Below are 19,107 nucleotides of genomic sequence, written 5' to 3' on the forward strand. Positions count from 1 at the left end.
TTATCTTGCTAGAGTTACTGCCCTCAGAGTACAGCAGGCTGCATGTGACACAGCTCTTGTCTGCAAAAGCAATCAGAGGAGGTTCCAGTACTGCTCCCTCAGGAAAGGTGGCAGGAACTGAAGTGCTGTTTAAAAAACCTGCTCATAAGGCACTGGTGCAGCAAGGTTTGGGACAAACATGGTTTTACAATTCCTGTTTCTCAACTGCTTAAAAGTCAGTCCATTAAATCAAGCATAAATAGCAATAAAAAGGCATTAGAAAAGTCCGAAACCAAAGAAATCAACTTAATACTGAACGTTAATTTACGACAGTCTCTCTTCAGTGCATACACAAGATCCTGCATGTTATTTTGAACTCATTGTTGGCTCATGCTCACCCAATATACAAAAATCCCCCGACAAAGTCACGATGCGCTGAACATCTTCTACGAACAAGAAACTTTCAGATGACATAGTTACACATTAAACTTACAGACCGTGGACAGGAACATACATTGGCTCACCCACTGTACATATCTATTCAAAGCTTTAACAGCATAAGAATATACACAATATATACACTGAATTCACACAGTAAAACAGCCCTCAACGTCTGCTATTTTGTAGGGCTATGCATTTCTTCTATTAAAATTCCACACATGGAATTATCTCTGTGCCAGCTCCTCTTCATAAGCAATAGGATCACTTCAAGGTAAATTAGCTCTTCGTGTATATGTAAGAGAAACAGCGAAAGTTCAGCCTCTAGTCATCACTGTCACTCCCAGACTCACTCAACTGCAAGTCATTTCCTATGGAAAACAAAAAACAACAAAACACAACAAGTGAGTAGGTGTTAATTCACATTTCATGGCAATCAAACCAAAAAACGGTCACATTTACACTGGGAGATTTAAATAAGAATAACATATGAAATTAATGCCAACATCATCTGTCATTTAATGGAACTGCTCTCCATGCCCAAGAACATCAAGAACTGCCAATACACAGTTGGATCCAGGCCAAACCAAGCGTCCTTGGCTCCACAGCCACCAAAGTCACTCCCTGGTGGGACAACATGCCCTCTCCATGCTAGCAGCTGTGGAAGGCATTCCACAGCCTCCACGCAGCCAAGCTCCCGTATATGGCTCTGGGACAAGGCATTGGGGAATTCCTTGGCTTCCTCAGCCCTTTTTAAAAAAATTTTTTTTGTTTAAGGCCATTTGGGTAGCCAAGACAAGGCCTCCACATGTCAATAAACCAAAAGGAATGTTAAAGCCATCACAGCTCAAGGCTACTGGCTGAACTAAGCTGACACGTGTTGTGACTGCAAAAGCTCCCCTCCAAAGTGCAAAGAGAGATTGGACTAAAGGCCAGGATATGGATCAAACTTACTGTCTCAGATCCTGTTCTGCAGAGCACTTGTGATTTGGTGAGGTGGAGGGGATAAAAAGGGGCAAGAATCATGCTTGTGTTCTGGTAACTCAACCTAGCTCTTCCAGCATTCTCCCATGGCCCTGCCCCAAAACAGCTGCAGAGCAACTATGCAACAACTATGCCCTGGATTTCTTCATCTCCTCTACCCTTTTACAAGGCAAGAACTTGGGTTAGCTGTGATTCTTCCCATAGCAAAAGGATTTTAAACCAAAAGGCAAAAAACACTGCCTGAGTAGAGGAGCTACCCTACCAGTTCCCAGATTCTCCTGCAGTCAGAAGCTTCTTATCATTCAGTGGCCTGTGCAGTATTGTTTTCATGGCCCAGGAGAAGCAGGAAGGAGGCTGCTCACAACCAGACACAGGGAAATGTACAGAGTCCTAATGACTTTGCTGAACTTTGGATTTCACTTAGACATTCACTACTGGCAGGAAGACTGACAGGGCTCTACAGTTTTCCAGCAGGCCTTTTCGGTATGGTCTGTATATTATACGTGTCTTCTCAAAGCTGGAAACCCTACATACATCTGTATTCAAACTCTACTGGTTCCCTATGTATGAGTGCCAAGAGATGCACACAAACATGCCTCAGGAGGAATTAAGGACAATTTATGATAATTGTAAATGCAATATTTTAACTCCACTGAGTTAGAATATACCTGATCTAGCATAAGGAAAGAGCAACCATAGATGTACAGCATATCCCCAGAGAGATCCTCATGGGACAGAACTATGCTCTAAAAATGTTTCTTACAATTCTTAAAGGGTGAAGTGAGCTTGTACTGATTCAATGCTTGCAAACCCGTAGCTGCAACATTTTAACCAAACACATGGCACTTTAAATATCCCTTCAAAATGTGGTATTTGTGAAAATACAGCTGAGACCAACACAATAAATACTCTGACAAAGCAATAGCGGAGATCACAGAGATTGTGCATTTATAACACAGAACAGCTTTATGCCATTCACAATTCTTTACAGACCTTTAAATGACAGCCCCCCTATTTCCATCTAATCTGTGTTTTCACATTAAAGTAATTCCCATCCTTCAGTGCCCCAGATCCTCCCGCACCAGTGGGTAAGTTCTTTTCTACACACTCATTCCACCTGGAGGCCTGAATCAAGGCTCACCAGAGCCAATGGGGGCCCACTGCCCTGATGGCCCACAGGCTCTCCACACCTTCAGAAAGGTCTCAGCCCTCTGTTCACAAAATCTGCCCATGTATTGAAATTGTGCTGCATGCCAGTGCAACTCCCTGGGACTACTATTTGGCAAAAGGCACTTCATGGAGTTAGCCTAACGTGCTAAGTAAATGAGTGGTCTTAATCAGCTTTCAACAGTGATAAGACACAAGCATTTACTTACGGAGCGTGTTCATGAGCTGATTGCTTCCTTGCGGCCTGCTGGTGCCGTTAGCGACAGCATTCCTGTTGTTATACTGCTGGTGTGGTGGTTGGGAAGGGGAAACATGTGCTGCCTCTTCCCCCTCACTGCTGGAGCTTTCATCTTCACTCCCAGATGAGCTTTCTGAATCCGATGAGCTGCTCCCACTGCTGCTGCTCATCTGCTCAATAATTTCAACCTCTGCTCTCAGCTCTGAAATAAAAAGACATTCATCTGGTTGAAACCATAAACAGGGCCCCATGGAATTTTGGAAAAGAATGTGAAAATGCAATAGTTTTGTCAAGTATCATTTGTCACACTAAAATATCTCACATGAAAGAGAGACACAGGAAGGGAAACAAAAAAAATTCTGAACACTTTTTTACTTATTTCTGTAGCTAAATTTAAAGAGGCAACAGCATAGGTTAGTATCAGAAAACCTTCCCTTCCACTATTATTCTTTATGTACTTTACACTCCTGAAAGCACTTCCACCTTCTTTATTTTCGACAGGCTATATGCTTTACATACAAAGTAAGTATCTTTCCTGATCAAGGAAATCTAAACCTAAATTGTTAGATGCCAGTGACATTTAGGCTTTTGGAAAACACAAAAAATGGGGAGAGGGATGTGTGTGTGGGGAACATGGACACAGGCAAATGATCACAACAGAAAATGCCTCAGCTTCAGCTAATATGTGAAACTGTTCCAGAGCAGTACCAGAGCCCATTTTAAACAAACTTAAGAAGCAGATGGGTGACATCAAATAATCTTGCAGCGGAGCAGATGAGAATAGCTGAGAATTTTCACATGCTGGAGAGTGGTAAAAATACCATAACCTGCTACAGAGCATACAAGTAGCCAGGAAAATATGGAAACTACTCTGAAACTTGAAAGTTATTCAAGTCAGACACTCCCCACTTCAGGGTTTCCAGTGCAAAGAAACACTGGAGTACCATGACAGCACCACAACAGCCTCATCACCAACAGCTAGTGTTGGCTGAATGACTGGTTACTAAAGAGCTATTAAGGTAGGTCACCCCAAATCATATAATTATGACACATTTAACAATATTGTAAGTGGCCTAAACACTACTAGACAACAATTCTTTTGTATCCACTGACAAAGCTGAGTATGTAATGACTCAGTTCACTTAGGCAGGTCTCCATGAGAGCAACATTCACACATATTTTAAGCACAGGATGCAAAACCCTCAAAATTTAGGCTTTTGTTGTGCTAGCAGTTTTATACCCACAAAGTGAGAACTCCATGCTTGCCCTGGAGAAGTCACAGACTAAAGGGACATGAATGAAGGAAGGGAGAGATGAGGTATTATCACCTCTACTTGACAAATGGAGAACTCATGCCAGGAGTAATTCACTTAGGCAACACGTGTGTCAGAGTGAGATGAACCCCAGCTACATAGATCATGACACCTTTCTTGTGTATGGCATAGACAGATCATGTACAATTACTATTTCCTTTATGTAAAAATGGCACAATTTAAATATATCTTATCTTCATCCCTTGCAGAAGTCTGAGCAACTGGAAGTCTTCCCTTCTTTAATAAGATCCTTGGGCTGCCTAACTTTATAGAATAACAGCTAAGTTTTCAGCGTCCACAGTATTTACTGGAGAGAATTCCTCTAGCTCAGCACGTATTAGTTTGGGAAATTATGTTTTCTTTTGCCAGTTTTAAAACCACTATTTTTCAATTTCAAAGTTCTCAATTTCAAGTGCTGTAGTTATACTAGAGCTGGGCATTTAAGGATAGCGGTGTTGTTCCTCCAACTTACTTCCTAAATCTAGATCCCTGCCTAGACCATCTATGCTCTCTGTACTTTATTAGTGTGCCAGGTAAAACCTACTCTCATCCCAAAGACATAGCATACGAGACCATTGAAGAGGGAGGAAGAATACATGATTAGGCCAACAGAAGATACTACTTTGTACTGTAATGTCTTTCTCCCTTATGTCCTCCCAACATGGTCTTGCAGGCTTTAAAAATCCATTTCAGGCCTGGAGTCTGATACAAAGACAAATGAGCACTTTTAAGTCACTGTCCTCAGCCTTTTCATATAGAGGATTTCAAATTGTAAATGTTCCTTGTATTCAAGACTAAGAAATTAATAGGGGAAAGCTATAGGAAAGATAAGCAATAAGGGTTCTTTCCTTATTTCCTTAAGGGTTTAAAATGCTCAGGTTTAAACTTTTTTTCCACAGCTTAATGATGTAAAATTTCCACATACCTCTATTGATAGAGTTGTTAGTTGCAAATTAAAGTGATGATAATAACACATTGTTAAAATATCCTGCATTGCAGCAAGCACAACTCCCTATCACAGTCCGTGTTGCAAAAAGATACAATAAACAAGTCTAACACAAGACAGGTGCCTGAGAATTACACATGTATGCTTACATAGCTAGAGCCTGTGGCTGAAAAGGAGCAGTGTTGGCACACAGGCTAAGAACAACAGAGCCCAGAAAGCAGCATTTAAAATAGTATGAATAAGGTGAAGAGATCTAAGGCACTGGTGGTGAGAGGGAAAAGGTGAAACAAAAATGCAAGCCAGGGAACTAGGAAAAAAAAAAATCTAAGCAAGAAGTTTGAACACTATACAGTAGGCAAAGAGATAACTGAAGGAAGTGATGCTGTCTGACCAATGGGAAAGAAAATTAGCCAGGCCAATTTTAAAGAATTACAGATTAATGTCAGAATGAAAACTGGGGGTTTTCTCCTGGGGAAGCAGAAAACTAAGAGACCATAAAAGAGGTTTGGTTATGAGAAGGGAACAGTAGAATGCCTTGGAAGAAGTGGTAAGGCCCACTACACTGAATACAGGCAAATACAGCAAAACAGCACCAGCATCACAAGCTTCAAGGACTGGGAAGTTATCAGTGACAGTTGTCACTGGTGGAAACTTGGTCAGAGTCCATCTTCTAGTGAATTTTTGCCTCACAGGCTGACAGCTTCCCCTGAGGAATGGGTTGCCTCTTAATTTCTTGAGTCCAGAATTCTAAACATCTCATCTGCACAGATGAGAAAAAAGCAATTGTTTTCACTAATATTATGGTGGCTGATGCACCACTAGAAACCTGTCAGGCAGAACTCCAGCAGGACCACTAAGAAAGTCTGTTCAAAATAGTCTTGTGTCACACCATTAAAGACAGTGGCTAAGCCAGTGATGACACCAAGGCCTTGGAGGAAAAACATACCTACTTTAGAATTGTCCAGTTTTGCATTTTGCCATTTGACTGCTATGCTTAGTGCAGTTATAGGTACTGAAGCCATGGCTACACATTTCCTTGCAGTGCCTCCAATTAAAACAGTTGTGTGTGTATATGTGTACATATATTCTAATCTGAACAACAACAGCGTCTGACCTTTCCTAGATCTTTTTGCGTCATAAGATCAAACACCTCATGTTGATGTGCCTTTAAGTTTTAGAAGATGAGAGGAGTCAGGCTGTGCAGCAGTTACTTTTAAAAAAGCTTTCCATACAGTACAGTTCTGAACACTTGCCTTAATTGAGTCTACATCACCTGAAAAGGCTGATACTGCTGTGGGAACCTTAACTTTTCTACATTTCATGTTACAGCTGTAGGATTTCTTTCAAGAAAACAAAACGGCTTACTGTTTTACACTATGTAGTTTGTAGAGTAAAAAACCCCTCAAGATAAGAAACCACTATCCAAACAGAAGACTCTTTCTCAACAGGGCTGCCTTCTGTATATACTCAGTATCAAATACCTTACTTTCTTTCTATAGTCATGTTTAAATGTTCTCACTTCTTCTCTCAATTCCAGTAGGCTATGCAGGATTTTTAACTGAAGCCCTAACCTTGGGCTCCAAGAATACCAAGGACTTTTAGAAAAAAGTCATTCAGCTTTAGGTAGGGTAAGATTGTTTGCCTATAGCAGAACACCTACTGTTAATAATAGTATGCAAGGTGGAGAGAAATCAATTTGATACTGGAACTTTGAGCATGTGGAGATGGCACATAAAAGAGGCAGTATTTTATACTGAAGTGCAAAAAATTTCATTGAGGTGTTCTTGAAAGACAAACAGTGCTATGGCACAATCCTCAAACACTACAGTTGCATTTTAAGTGAATAAGAGCTCACATTTTTAAGCACTGAGTTTAGAGTCTCCAAACCATAAATATGTTTCTGCAGGTTTTTTATCAAATGTTGCAATTACGTCAATGTTATTGACATATGTCAATATGTTGCATGCTGTAATTATGTCAATGTTCTTGAAAACATTTCTGTTGTGGTCAAATATGTCTGATAAACACCAATTACTTCATGCACATAAATGGCCATATTGTGGTATATGTCTATAAATGTCTGCTGCTTAATGAAACATTATCAGATGTAGCTGAGTACTCAAAAGAACAAGCTCTTACCCCCTCCTATGCTCCCTTCAGGCAGGAGGATAACATAAAAGTTCTCAGGGGAAAAGATTCCTCTGGTGCAAAACCCTACACACAGCCTCCCAAAGGCCTCTCTCTGTGAAGGAAAGGAGTGGTCCAACTCCCATATGCTCTGACTCTGTCCTCAGACAATGTTGCTTGGACAGCGAACTGACCTACCTGAAAGTTCATTTTCCAGCTCATCTGTAAGTGGAGCTGTGGAAATATACAGCTGAGGCTACCAGGGGAAAGCAGAAATCTGCACTGAGGTTACCTTAAAACTACTGTTAAACATCGTGAGGACTGTGTGTCTTACCACACCCTTAAGTAGGGCACACTGGTAGCAAAAGAGTGTTATAGCGCCAGAGATCCTTTCAAGCACCTCCTTTGGGGATTTTAAGTTCTGTGCTGTGTTCATTAAAGAAAAACCACGGAATTTCAGCTTTATGTTTATCTATCTTTTGTACAGAGAAGGCACTTCAACCGAAAGGAGAGCTACTACTTGAATGGAAAGAACACAGTCTCTTCAGAACTTACAAGTCTGTGTTCATAAAAAGACACACTAAGGGACGATAGCAAGACTTAGAGCTTTTACAGGTAAGTTTCATTAACTACTTTCATTGTAGAATGGTGCCATTTTAGTTCTACCTTTCCCAAGTAGATTCTTATCATATAAATGGTTTAGTAATGCTGATGCTCTAGATCCTCAATGCTGGAAAAAGTTCTATACTGTAAGCAAAAAACACCCTTGCCCAGGCATTTGACTCTTTCTGGGCCTTGAACAAGTCTCCCTATAAAACACCAACTTGAACTCCTTTTATTTGTACAAGTCAGGTGCTCTTCTGCTTGATTTTAGAAACAAAGCTCTACAGGTTACTTATTTAGAGGTACTTTCCAACAAAAGATGAACAGGTGGCAAAAAAAAAAATACTAGGACAGTTCTGAAAAATGTGACTTATACTTCAGACCACTAGAAAATGGTCTTGTAGAATAGATTTCACCCCAGATAATTATTTTACTATAACATGACCTTTACAGATTGCTGCATGTATACAGAAGAGTGCCCGAAAGGTTAAGTGACTTATTACACCCTACATGAAAAGACATTTAAAATCCACTACTGATTCAAATAAAAAAATCGTGTTATCTTTCTCCTTACCTATTACAGAAAATAAAAATGACAATGCAGCTAAGGGAACTGTAGCTAACAGAAACTCTCAGACGTTGATTCTGTCTGCTGACCAGCATCCAGGTATTGAAAATACTACTGCTGCAGAAGAGTCAGACCAGTCAGCACCTATGCAAACACACAGATAGCTTAGCAGTAAAAATGTCACCTAGTGATTACCATAAATTGAAAAAATACCCTGAGTAATTAACACCATCTAGGCAATTAACACAGGCTAAGTCTACAGACAAAAATAGCTATGTGGGACAGAATAAAAAAAAGAGAAAGAAAATGAAACCCAGAAAAAAAAACCAGACAGAAAGAACAAGCTTACAGGCTTAAAATAAAATAAATACATCTGGTGCCAGAGAAGAAACACAAGAAAACCAAATAAAAATTTAAATTTAAAGTCTTCCTCATTCAGACTGTATTATCCACAGCAAAAACAGATATCACACCAGTACAAGGAGAAGGGCATGGGCAAGAAAGTGCATCCTGCCCACAGAGAAAACACTGAGACAAAACCTTGCTGGAGCAGAAGAGTGAGTTGAGCCAATCATCCCTTCAAGATACTTTAATATAAGTTTAGCAACTGTATGGCAGACGTGATCAAAGCTGCAAGGGAGTGGTTGTAGGAAAGGGGAAGTTGCAGGGTTGTTCTCTCTCTCTCTCATTCCTCCCCTACTAGCACTGTTTGGCATGGTGCAAGCTTGTGTTGTGCTGGGAACTCAGCCACCTACCGCTTCGATCACACCGACAAATTCCAGTGTTATTCAGTGCCGGAACAACTTTTATCCAAGTGACTTGATTGCCTAACTAGACCTTGGACCATTAACTTTTGTTATTGTTGTTGCCTAAGACACCCACGCAATTTGTATAGCGCTCAGCTATAGGTTTCTGAATTCAGGCCTATTTTTTTTTCTTCTTTTCAGAATGGAGAAATAATTTGGAAGACAGAGAATTATCCAGAAAGAGGAAGTTCTCTCGTGCCAGGAGACTGCAGTATAAATATCTATTCTAGCAAAGGACAATAAATAATTCACTAAGATGCCTTAAAACAAGATATAAAGATGACAAAACAGCTGTCAAGTACCATCTTTTAATTCCTGAATGTTTTTAAAAATTGTGAAGTCATAGTTTTTATTAGTATGAAGAAAAACAGAACCAACCAAAACTCAGGAAACTACAAACCCTTCTTTACCTCTCTTAATGTCATCCAGCTGAGGCTCAGGTGAAGGGTTATCCTTCAAAGGAGAAGTTTTAGGTCCAACTGCTGGCTTGGTTGGGGCTCTGAACTGTGAAGGAGGCTGAGATGCTCGGGCAGACTGTTGTTCTATTCGGGCTTGGATCTTACTGCTGCCCTCTGCTCTGAAAAAACAACCAGAGATATTCAGCGATACTGTGCAACCCTGTTCAGCTTTTTCAATATCCCTGTACTAATGCATCATCTGTGACTTCTTTTTGTACAGAACTCTACTTTGTTATATAATGATAAAAGTGAAGTACAGCTTTCTGGATGCAACACTTGCTTCCAATAACAAAGAAACATATAGAACTACACTGCAACAGCCTTACGAAATCTATTTTCAAATCCAGATGTGGTTTAGTGATGCCAAACAATGAAGGCTTTAATTTAGTAGTTAATATTTGTATTTTTAAAAAAGAAAAATCAATAACAGTAACTTAAAGTAACTACAAATCCTCTCATAACAAAATCCTGCTTAAAACAATCACAGCAAAAGAAACAATTTTCTCACTTGCAATTAAATCATCTCAAACTGAACTCTCTTAGAGGTCAACCTGCCAAGAGTAATCATTCCTACTGCTAAATACAGCATGCAAGCATTTAATTCCTGTTTTTCATTTGTTTGCTGTTAGTCCTTAAAAATAGTTTAAGCTGTTTCCTTAGCGGAAAATAGTCTCCACAATAACAGTATGCCTAACTGTTCAATTCAAACCAGGTATTTCTTCCTTTTACTGAATCAATTATGTGATTGAGACTGTAGGACAGTCAATAACCCTGGCAGAAAAAAACCCCCAAACAACAACTATGAAACCAAAATAGGTTCCTTTACAGTACACCATAATAAGGTTAAAGGGTGCAGGGTATTTATCACCTAACACCAAAGCCCTTGGGGGTATGGCTTTATGTACTGTAGCACAGAAGCAATCTACGTGGACATTAGAGTTCAGTTTCAGTTCTAGGAGGGTCGTTCCTCAGAAGTGTTACACTTAGTGTCTGTAAACTAATCCCACTGAGAGATAAATTAAATTAGCCCATGTCAAACTTCCTGGGACTTCACCTAAACCACTTGTGGTACTTGAGCTAGTACATTCAGCATTTACTTGGGTATCTCTGTACCTCACTGAACTCTACATTCAGCCTCACAGAGAACCACCCCTTCATTTATCAGTGACATGCAGCTACTAGATACCACAGTGATGCAGTTTACACAGCCTATCTGCAACAGAAGTGAGGATTTGGGAATATACGCACTGTATCAAGTGAAACATAAAAGCCAAAGGCTGTTTCTGGTAGTAATTATGCTCTTGGAACTACAGAAGGTTTTATGTAGAGTAAGTTCACCACTTACTCCCCTGTGAATGCCATCAAGGTGTTAAACACTAGTTCCCGCAGTGTCAACAGGTCATTAAAGATCAGAATAGCCATGAAAAAAAACAAGGCACTTCTGATCTAGAAAATTAATGACTTTGCAAAGCACTAGTCTTGGAAACAGGGATCCCCAATTTCTTACTACCCTGCCTCTGCTTGAGAAAAATTGAAATATTTCTCACCACACCAGAGCCAAAACTCAGTGTATCCAAACACCTCCCTAAACTCAGGCTGTCGTGCACTTAATTAATTCCTCTGACTTCACCTGGATAAAGTTCAGCAGAACTTAAATTGGGAATTCAAGTCTCATCTATGATATGCTCATGTCTGCTGGAAAAGATGAATGCCACATGGATGAGTTTTCACATCAGTGATTCAGAGTAGTATTACATAGTCCATTTACCTTGAACTCAAGGTGTTCTTGGCCAACTACTCAGCCAAACACCCAGCCAACTACTGATGAGCTGCAGACCATGTTTCTAGTAGTTTTAGCAGCTGAGAGTTCTACACTGCAGTTATGTGGGTTTTTTTTACATAAACTTGTAAGGAGTTTCTTCTCCACGAGACATTTGAATAACTGCTTTCTCTTTACATCTATAATAACCTGTGGTCCAGTGATGCTGAAAGCACACAATCCAGAGACTTCAGGTATTTGCTGAGCAGTAAGACTGCTAAGAAATGTTCCAACTGCATACTTTGTAGCATTTTGCGGCAAATTAAGAATATTGGGTTGGAAAGGACTTCTGGCTTCAGCAATTTTTCTAGGCAAAAACCTCATAACCATTTTTTCTACAGTTTTCCCCACCCCTCCACCAGCTGGAGGCTTTCGTACTTGCCTTTCACTTTATATATCACTAATCCAATACAGGGATGAGTGCTCCTTGTTCCCTAAGATAATGTTATTAAAACATCATGACTCCCACAGGAACCTGTAAGGAACAAACCTAGAAAGTCCAAAGGTCTAATATCTCCATGGTCTTTTGCAGCTAAATCAGAGATTCCTGAAACACATCCTATCCTTCAGCCAGCTTCTAAAGCCTCGAGTCATCAGAGGTGTTTCACCACAAACTATAATTACGTCATTTCAGCAGTGGAGAATTTACAAATTCTTTACTCTTGGATTCATACTTGGGACATGATAATTGGCCATGTAAAGGCCACAAGGCTTAGTAATTAAACATCACTACAAAATAAAAAGAGTTCTGTTTCAAAAAACAGTCTGAAGAACAAACTTCAGCAAGAATTAATCCTGTCAACAACCCTGTCTCCAGCTTTACCTTGTTTTCTTGACTTGAATGCTGCTACTAAGTTTTTCCAGCACATATTCCCCAGTGTCATGATTGATAATAAGCACACAGTCCTTCTGATATGGCCTTTTATTTCCTTTAAAGACAGTCATTGGTGGAGTTGAACCCTGGTACAAAGAAAGCACACATATTTGTTTGGTTATATTCCCCTACCAAAAAGTTTTTAAACATTAAGAGAAAAGAATATATGCATTGTTCTGAACAAGAGGCTAAGCACTTAATGTTTAGTTCCTAAGAAAACATTCATTAATGAGAAGAGAAAAATGCAAAGAAAATGTGCAGTAGATTAGACATTTCCTCACAGCAATATTATGCCTTTCATCATTTTAAGTGTCTCTGCAGTGACAAAACATCTTCTCCACGGTTGCCATTATTTACAGTTCTCATTTCTAAAATGGCAGCATAACTATATTTGTATAGCTGGCCCTGACAAGTGTTAGAAATCTTCTTATCGTTTCTCTATGGAAATCATGGGTTTGGATAAGAAATAAAATTCTAATTATTTGTGTAGCACAACTATTGCCTAAATAAATATGTGGTCAATTGAAAAATAATTTAAACTGCTTTGTATATTTTACATAGATATATATATATATGGCAGTATTTTCATGGTGGATTACAAGCAACTGTCACAAACTATGCAAGACTAGCTGCCCTCTTCAAAGTTAGATTAGCACATACATGCCTGTGCAATTATACTGAAACATCTTCTCAAAAGCAAACAGTGTATTGTGATGCCTTCCAGAGAGTCCCCAAGTCCTCACAAGGCTGCATAGAGCCATAAAAGTCTAAAGGCTTAGACTGAGAAGCAATAAAGGCAACAAACTCCTGTGGCGGTGTGCACTGGTTGACTGATAATGCCAAGATCATGCTCAGCTGTGCTGCATCCGTGCACAGGCTGGTTCATACACCCGGTTTTGGGGTTACAGCGGGCGGAATTTATGGTCTGTCTGCACATAACAGGATGGATGCACATCTGGCCATGTCACAAAGACCTTAGTGGACATATGTGACATGTTCTCAGCTATGAAACATTCTCAGACTTCTCTGTAACGTATAGCTACTGTAAAAAAGAATTTTTTTAAAAATTATATGTTTATTCATATTCACCTTTGCACATGTTGTAGGAAAGCAACTAAAATCAGGGAGAAAAGGAAAAAACTGCATTCTCCTACATTTTATTCTGAATAGCAAAAATGAACAACCATATTTTAACCATTTGGAAAGCAATTCCTATTCTCCATATTCCCAAGAGGTAGAATATATTTGAATTTAAAATGGGTTCTGAACAATAAAGGTGAAAAATCCAAATTCCCTACAAAGACACAGTAAGAAATACAAACACAATTCAGAAAGGATGTCTCAAGGAAGTCTAGTCTTCAAAGGCATGTTACATTTTTATCATTTCTACATTTAAGAGAGGAAAGCAAAATTTAAGACAATAAAAAGCAAGCTGAAAGTCAAATCCTGCTTATTGCTGACAACTAAGTCAGGAAACGTAGAATGCACAAATTTAATGAAAATTGATCAAAGTTTGTTCGCTACCCAGAAGCTCCTAACTCAGCAAAGACTGTGATCTTGGCTAAAAAAATACGTAGAAATGTAACTGCTTAAGCAAATTAAGAGTCCCACTCATTGACATAAAATTAAATGAATAGGGTTTATGTTAGTGGCTAAATAACATTGGCTTGCAGATTGTGCTGGTTACAGAATAGAAGAAGGAGGAAGGTGAAACAAGTAACATCTAATCGATTTGTTTTCACTCGTGAGGGTTTTTTGCCTGCCAGAGTTCAAGAAGTGTTTGGACAATGCTCCCAGGCACGTGGTGTGATTCTTGGGGTTGTTCTGTGCAGGGCCAGGAGCTGGACTTCAACGATCCCTGTGGGTCCCTTCCAACTCAGGATATTCTATAATCTTCTATAATCTTCTTCTGTACTAATCTAACAAACAGAAATTTTTCACTTCCCCAACCCAGATTGTTTATCAAATATTAAAGTCACTAAATCCACATGTAGAAATAGTACTTCAAGCAGCAAGGGACACCAAAATATCTCTGCTGAACAAATTATCAGAGATATCCTCAGGGAGCAGGAAATTTTAAAAAAACCCAAAACACTCAGAAACTGAATCCTATCCAGTGGTTGGACAACTGGGAAGAAAAATAGGATCCAAGAAATTCAGTAAAACTTGTCAGGACAAAATGATCTCAAAACTTCTCACTCTTTTCCAGCATGCCTAGTGTCTTCCAACTCTCTGTCCATAACAGAGGCAGCACTGCCCTGGAACAACACACACATAGTGGCTTGTCTGCTTCAGCTTCTGAAGAACACTATAAGCTTAAAGCTGTTCATACTTGGGGGAAGAGAATCAAATTAAGCTCATCAGTACAGAGATCTGGAAAGGAACATTACAAGTGATGCTGCCGAACACAAAAGATGAAGGAGCATCAATCCAAGATGAATGCTGCTATTAACTGCATTGTTACCTGCTCTCAAATAGCACTACCATGCTCATCATTTTTATAGACCTGTATGTGACCTCTTGCAGCACTAAAGGTGACCAAAGCCATATAAAAACCAGGAGCAGGGCACAGCAGGCTAAAGCCTCATTGGGTGAGAATTATCACAGTACCAATCAAAGCCACCGAGGCGCTAGAATAAACACTACCAAAAGGATCTGACACACAGCTTCCAAACTGACTGGTGCCCCCCTGCAGCCACCAAACCCATTGATATCTGTGAATTCTGGTTTATTGGCTTGACACATAACATGAAGTTCAGCTAATAAAACAAATCCAGTTCCAGCGTGTGAGCACTTTCTTTTGTTTTGGTAAGGAAATGACTGAATTCTCTGTTACAAAACAGCTGCACCTATAAATGGTTTGATCACTTGTTTTACTGCTGTTTGACCATCATCCTCACACAGTTGATCTTTATGGCATAATTAGAGAAGGAAGTGGATGGCAAACCACTTCATTGCTGCTCACCAGAACCAACCCCCTTGCTCCCACTAATAAATGTAAAGACAGGGAACCCTCTACGTCCTATCTGTACATGTTTTAGTAATGGTAGGAATACGCTTACAGGTCTACCTGTGGCTCCTGAACATCAAACTTTGACTAAAGCCCAAGTTACACTGCCTTGCTTCATTAAGCCATAGCACTAAAAAACAGATGGGAACCAGGCATACAGCTTCAGCTAACAGTATGTGTTATTCTTCCTTGTTATTCAAGGAAGAACAGGAAAGAAGGAACCAAAAATAAAGAACAAACTGTAACCTTACAAATATAACCCTTCACTAAGATCCAATTGTTCAGTCCTTTCCTAAGGTAACACACTATAAGTCTGGCCACTCAAATATTGAACCCACTAATGTTAGCAAAGACAAAAGTGAAAATAGCCTTTACATGAGACTGAAACTACACTGCAAATTTGCTGGAGAGTAAACAAGGACATACATAACAGACTTACTGGAATATGTGGCAAAGTGATTGTAACGTCATCTCCTTTACCCACTTGGAGGTCCCCCTCACAAGATGTATCAATTGATGCTGGCTTAAAATCATCTGAAGAGGAAAACAATTGTGATTACATTTCTTAGAGTCTTCAGAAGCGTCATCTTGCCCTGCAGAGAGCCACCATACACTCAACTGTGATTATAGGGAACGCTATAATACACATTAGTGTTTACAGCGGGGGTGGAATAACACACCACTACACTGTGTCTACATGTAGTGCCCCAGTCATATGATGGTCCCATATTCTGAACTTCCCTTTTAAAATGGAAAAAAGGTTTTAGACCTTGTGTTTGAAGACTAAAAGTAGACTTCTCCAAACCTCAGGCTTTGAGTAGCACTTAGTTTTGCAGGCAAGTGTAAAACAGTACCATGCATCTCAAGAGTATCAACTTCCCAGACCTGGGCTCTGCATGGCTCTTGCCAGTTCCAAACCTGAGGGCTCTCTCTGTGACAAACACTACTTTAGTGACACCAATTCATTTAGCCTCACTGATATTTCCGGCTATTTAACAGCCTCCACAATAGCAGCAAAAGTTCCACAAGGGTGGAGGCGACCTCAGATCTCACTTAAGGGGGGAAAAAAGAGGTGCTGATTTAATTCAGCAGTCTCCATGTTAGTCCAAAGCCACTGTGGATAAAAAGCATGACAAAAGGGAGGCATGACAAAAGGCTTTAAACTAACACTCATTTCAAGTATTTTTGCTCCATCGTATAGAATGCTTTGTCTCCCCATCAAGGGACTTCTGTTTAATATATTCATTTCAACTAAGAACATGTTAAGTTAAAAGTATTTTCCCCTCATTATTCTGTTGTGCTAATGAGCCATAAAAAAAGGAAAAAAACTATCAGAACCTCTAATATTCTGGCAGAGGATTTAGACAAAGTGAAATAATTTCAGACAGATATAGGTTGGTTTGTTTTGTTTGTTTTTAAAAGAATCCTCCATTCAATTATAGCATCCTTGGATATGAAGAGGTGCAATTATATTCATGATCAAGGCTTTTAATTACTGCGTTGGTTACGAAATTATTACCTCAGAACAAATTTAAAATATAATTCCACTATGAAAAACACATTTGCAGAAAAAAACCCCAATCCTGGCTCGTAATAAATTCTCATTAAGAGGATGTTAATGTTTAATTGAGTTTTACTTTGACAGCACAACAAGCAGAATCAGACACACTTGACTTAATCCTCATGCCTTAACTGCCAGATCAAATCACAGCCTTCATTTTCATCTGAGCAATCTGTTTCTAGCTATTGTTTCCCACCTACTTTATGTGCAAGCTTGCTAAATAAAACAAACCAGCTGCACAAGAGCTAGTGTCTTTGCCAAAACCGGACCAAGAATTTCAACAGCACAGTTACTAACTTAAAAGGAATATCGCTATCACACTTCTTTCTTAGGTACAGCAAAACAAAGTTACTTTAAACACTCAACAAATTGTTTTCATTTTGTTAGCTTACTAGGGCCATATCCTTGGTTAACCTTGGTGCAGATTGAATGCACATACTTCCCTCCAAATGTACTCGCAGTCCTTTCTCCAAAAGTCAATTGTTTTTAAGAGGTGTTTTCCAGGGACAATCCAGTTTCTCAGTACAGTATTTCATAAATTTTACAGAAAGGAATGAAGTTTTTTAAGAAGGCCAAAAAAAATTCAGCCTACAAAATCCTCTTCATTATGGTTTGCGTGAAGAGGATTATGGGAACAATACAATGTTTGGATCCCAGATAAATCATTCCAGAACAACAGTTCGGAAAAAAGAATTATAACCAGGCAATAAAGAGATCTCACTTCAAAGTCACAGATGGAAAATAGAGTACATAGAAAGATCCTTTGAAATAAAACTGCATTCTTTCAGTTGCAGTCTGAAGAGCTTTGGCTTTCCAATCCCTTAAGAAATTGATTACTGAAGCACTTTTCATTCCAGAAATCCAGTATATTTCTACTTGGATATGGCCTAGGCTTAATTCACCCAGGATCAGGCACTCGGGTGAGCAATATCACTGAAATTTCTTACTTGCAGTGGATGAATATGGGCCATGAGATTGGGCCTAGGATTATGCATCATAAACCAAAAATCCCACTGCTGTCTGTGTAAATTGCCCACTTTCATAGAAAACACATGAATTATAAGTTCTTAATTCTTTTCATTTACTGTTGATGGTTTACTAGTCATTTTAGTAAAAATTCCTGGTCTCATTTAGCTTCGATTGCTTGCCCACAGAATTCAAGTACAGAGATGCAGTGAGTGCCCTTTCAAAACAATCTTCTAATATGGAATTCACTGCACCTAAGGCAAAATAGAGCAGTTGGAATGACATATGGTATCTTAAAAAAAGATATAAACTATTCTTTCAATTACAACTGCTTGAGACCCTACCTCAGGATTCATCTCGCATTTATTAGGCATTACTGCATGTGTCCGAAGCCTTTCTGCTTGCTTTCCTTGGATAGTGATTTATTACAGGTGGCTGGAGCCGGGACAGCCAGGACAAGGCTGCTGGACTACACACTGCCTCATCACGAAAATACCCAGTTAAAAATCAAACTGCGGGTGCTCCGGCTGCCTCTCCAGGCCGGGGCCTGCGGTGGGACCTGTCCTGCAACTGCCACAAAGAGAATAACATAAATGGAAAAGCCACCCCTCGCGGAGGGAAGGGGAAATCTTTATGTTTCCAAGCGACTAATGAAAAATTTCCTAAAGCTGTTTGTCCGCCCTGGCCTGCCCCGCTCGAACCTCCTCCCCCTTGCCAGCATCCACCCTCCCCTCTTCCCCAGGTTGGACACCTCCCCGGGAAAAACACTCGTAGAGGTGGCGGGAAGATGGGCGCGGAGGGAGCGGGAAAGGGGGGAGACGGGGGGGAAAGGGGCAGGAGGGAAACGGGGGGACGAGGGCGATGAGGGGGCAGGAGGGAAAGGGGAGAAGGCGATGAAGTGGCAGGACGGAAAGCGGGGAGACGGGGGCTGAGGGGGAACAAAGCCCCGGGATGGCGGCGCGAAGGAAGCCATGAGGGGCGGTGGGGTGGGCGCGGCAGAAGGAGAAGCGGCGCCGGGGGACGGGACGCAGAGAGCGGGAGGAAGGGGCGGCCGCGGGGGTGGCGCTCACAGCGGATGGTGTGGAAGGAGGCCTTGGGCCGTCGCTCAAAGCTCTCGCCCAGCTGCAGCGGGTGCTCCTCCTTGTCCAGCAGCGAGTTCGCCGAGCCGTTCATGGCCCCGCTCCCGGCCCGGCCGGTCCCTTCCCTTCCCTTCCCTGCCCTCTCCGTGCGCTACCGCCCGACGTGCTCCC

General features: G+C 40.4%; 1 protein-coding gene across 1 annotated transcript; it reads right to left on the reverse strand.

Annotated features, from left to right (window-relative positions):
- Nucleotides 1-200: 200 nt before the first annotated feature.
- Nucleotides 201-19,106, reverse strand: EAF1 (ELL associated factor 1). The gene is made up of 6 exons (XM_027659471.1): nt 18,928-19,106; nt 15,770-15,864; nt 12,270-12,406; nt 9,580-9,746; nt 2,778-3,008; nt 201-788 (listed from the first exon to the last, which is right to left on the reverse strand). The coding sequence occupies exons 1-6, from the start codon at nt 19,028-19,030 to the stop codon at nt 742-744; spliced, it is 780 nt and encodes a 259-aa protein (XP_027515272.1). The 5' UTR covers nt 19,031-19,106; the 3' UTR covers nt 201-741.
- Nucleotide 19,107: the final 1 nt, after the last annotated feature.

This window comes from Corapipo altera, unplaced genomic scaffold, assembly GCF_003945725.1.
Source record: "Corapipo altera isolate COAL_440 unplaced genomic scaffold, ASM394572v1 44b, whole genome shotgun sequence".
Taxonomy (NCBI): Eukaryota; Metazoa; Chordata; class Aves; order Passeriformes; family Pipridae; genus Corapipo; species Corapipo altera.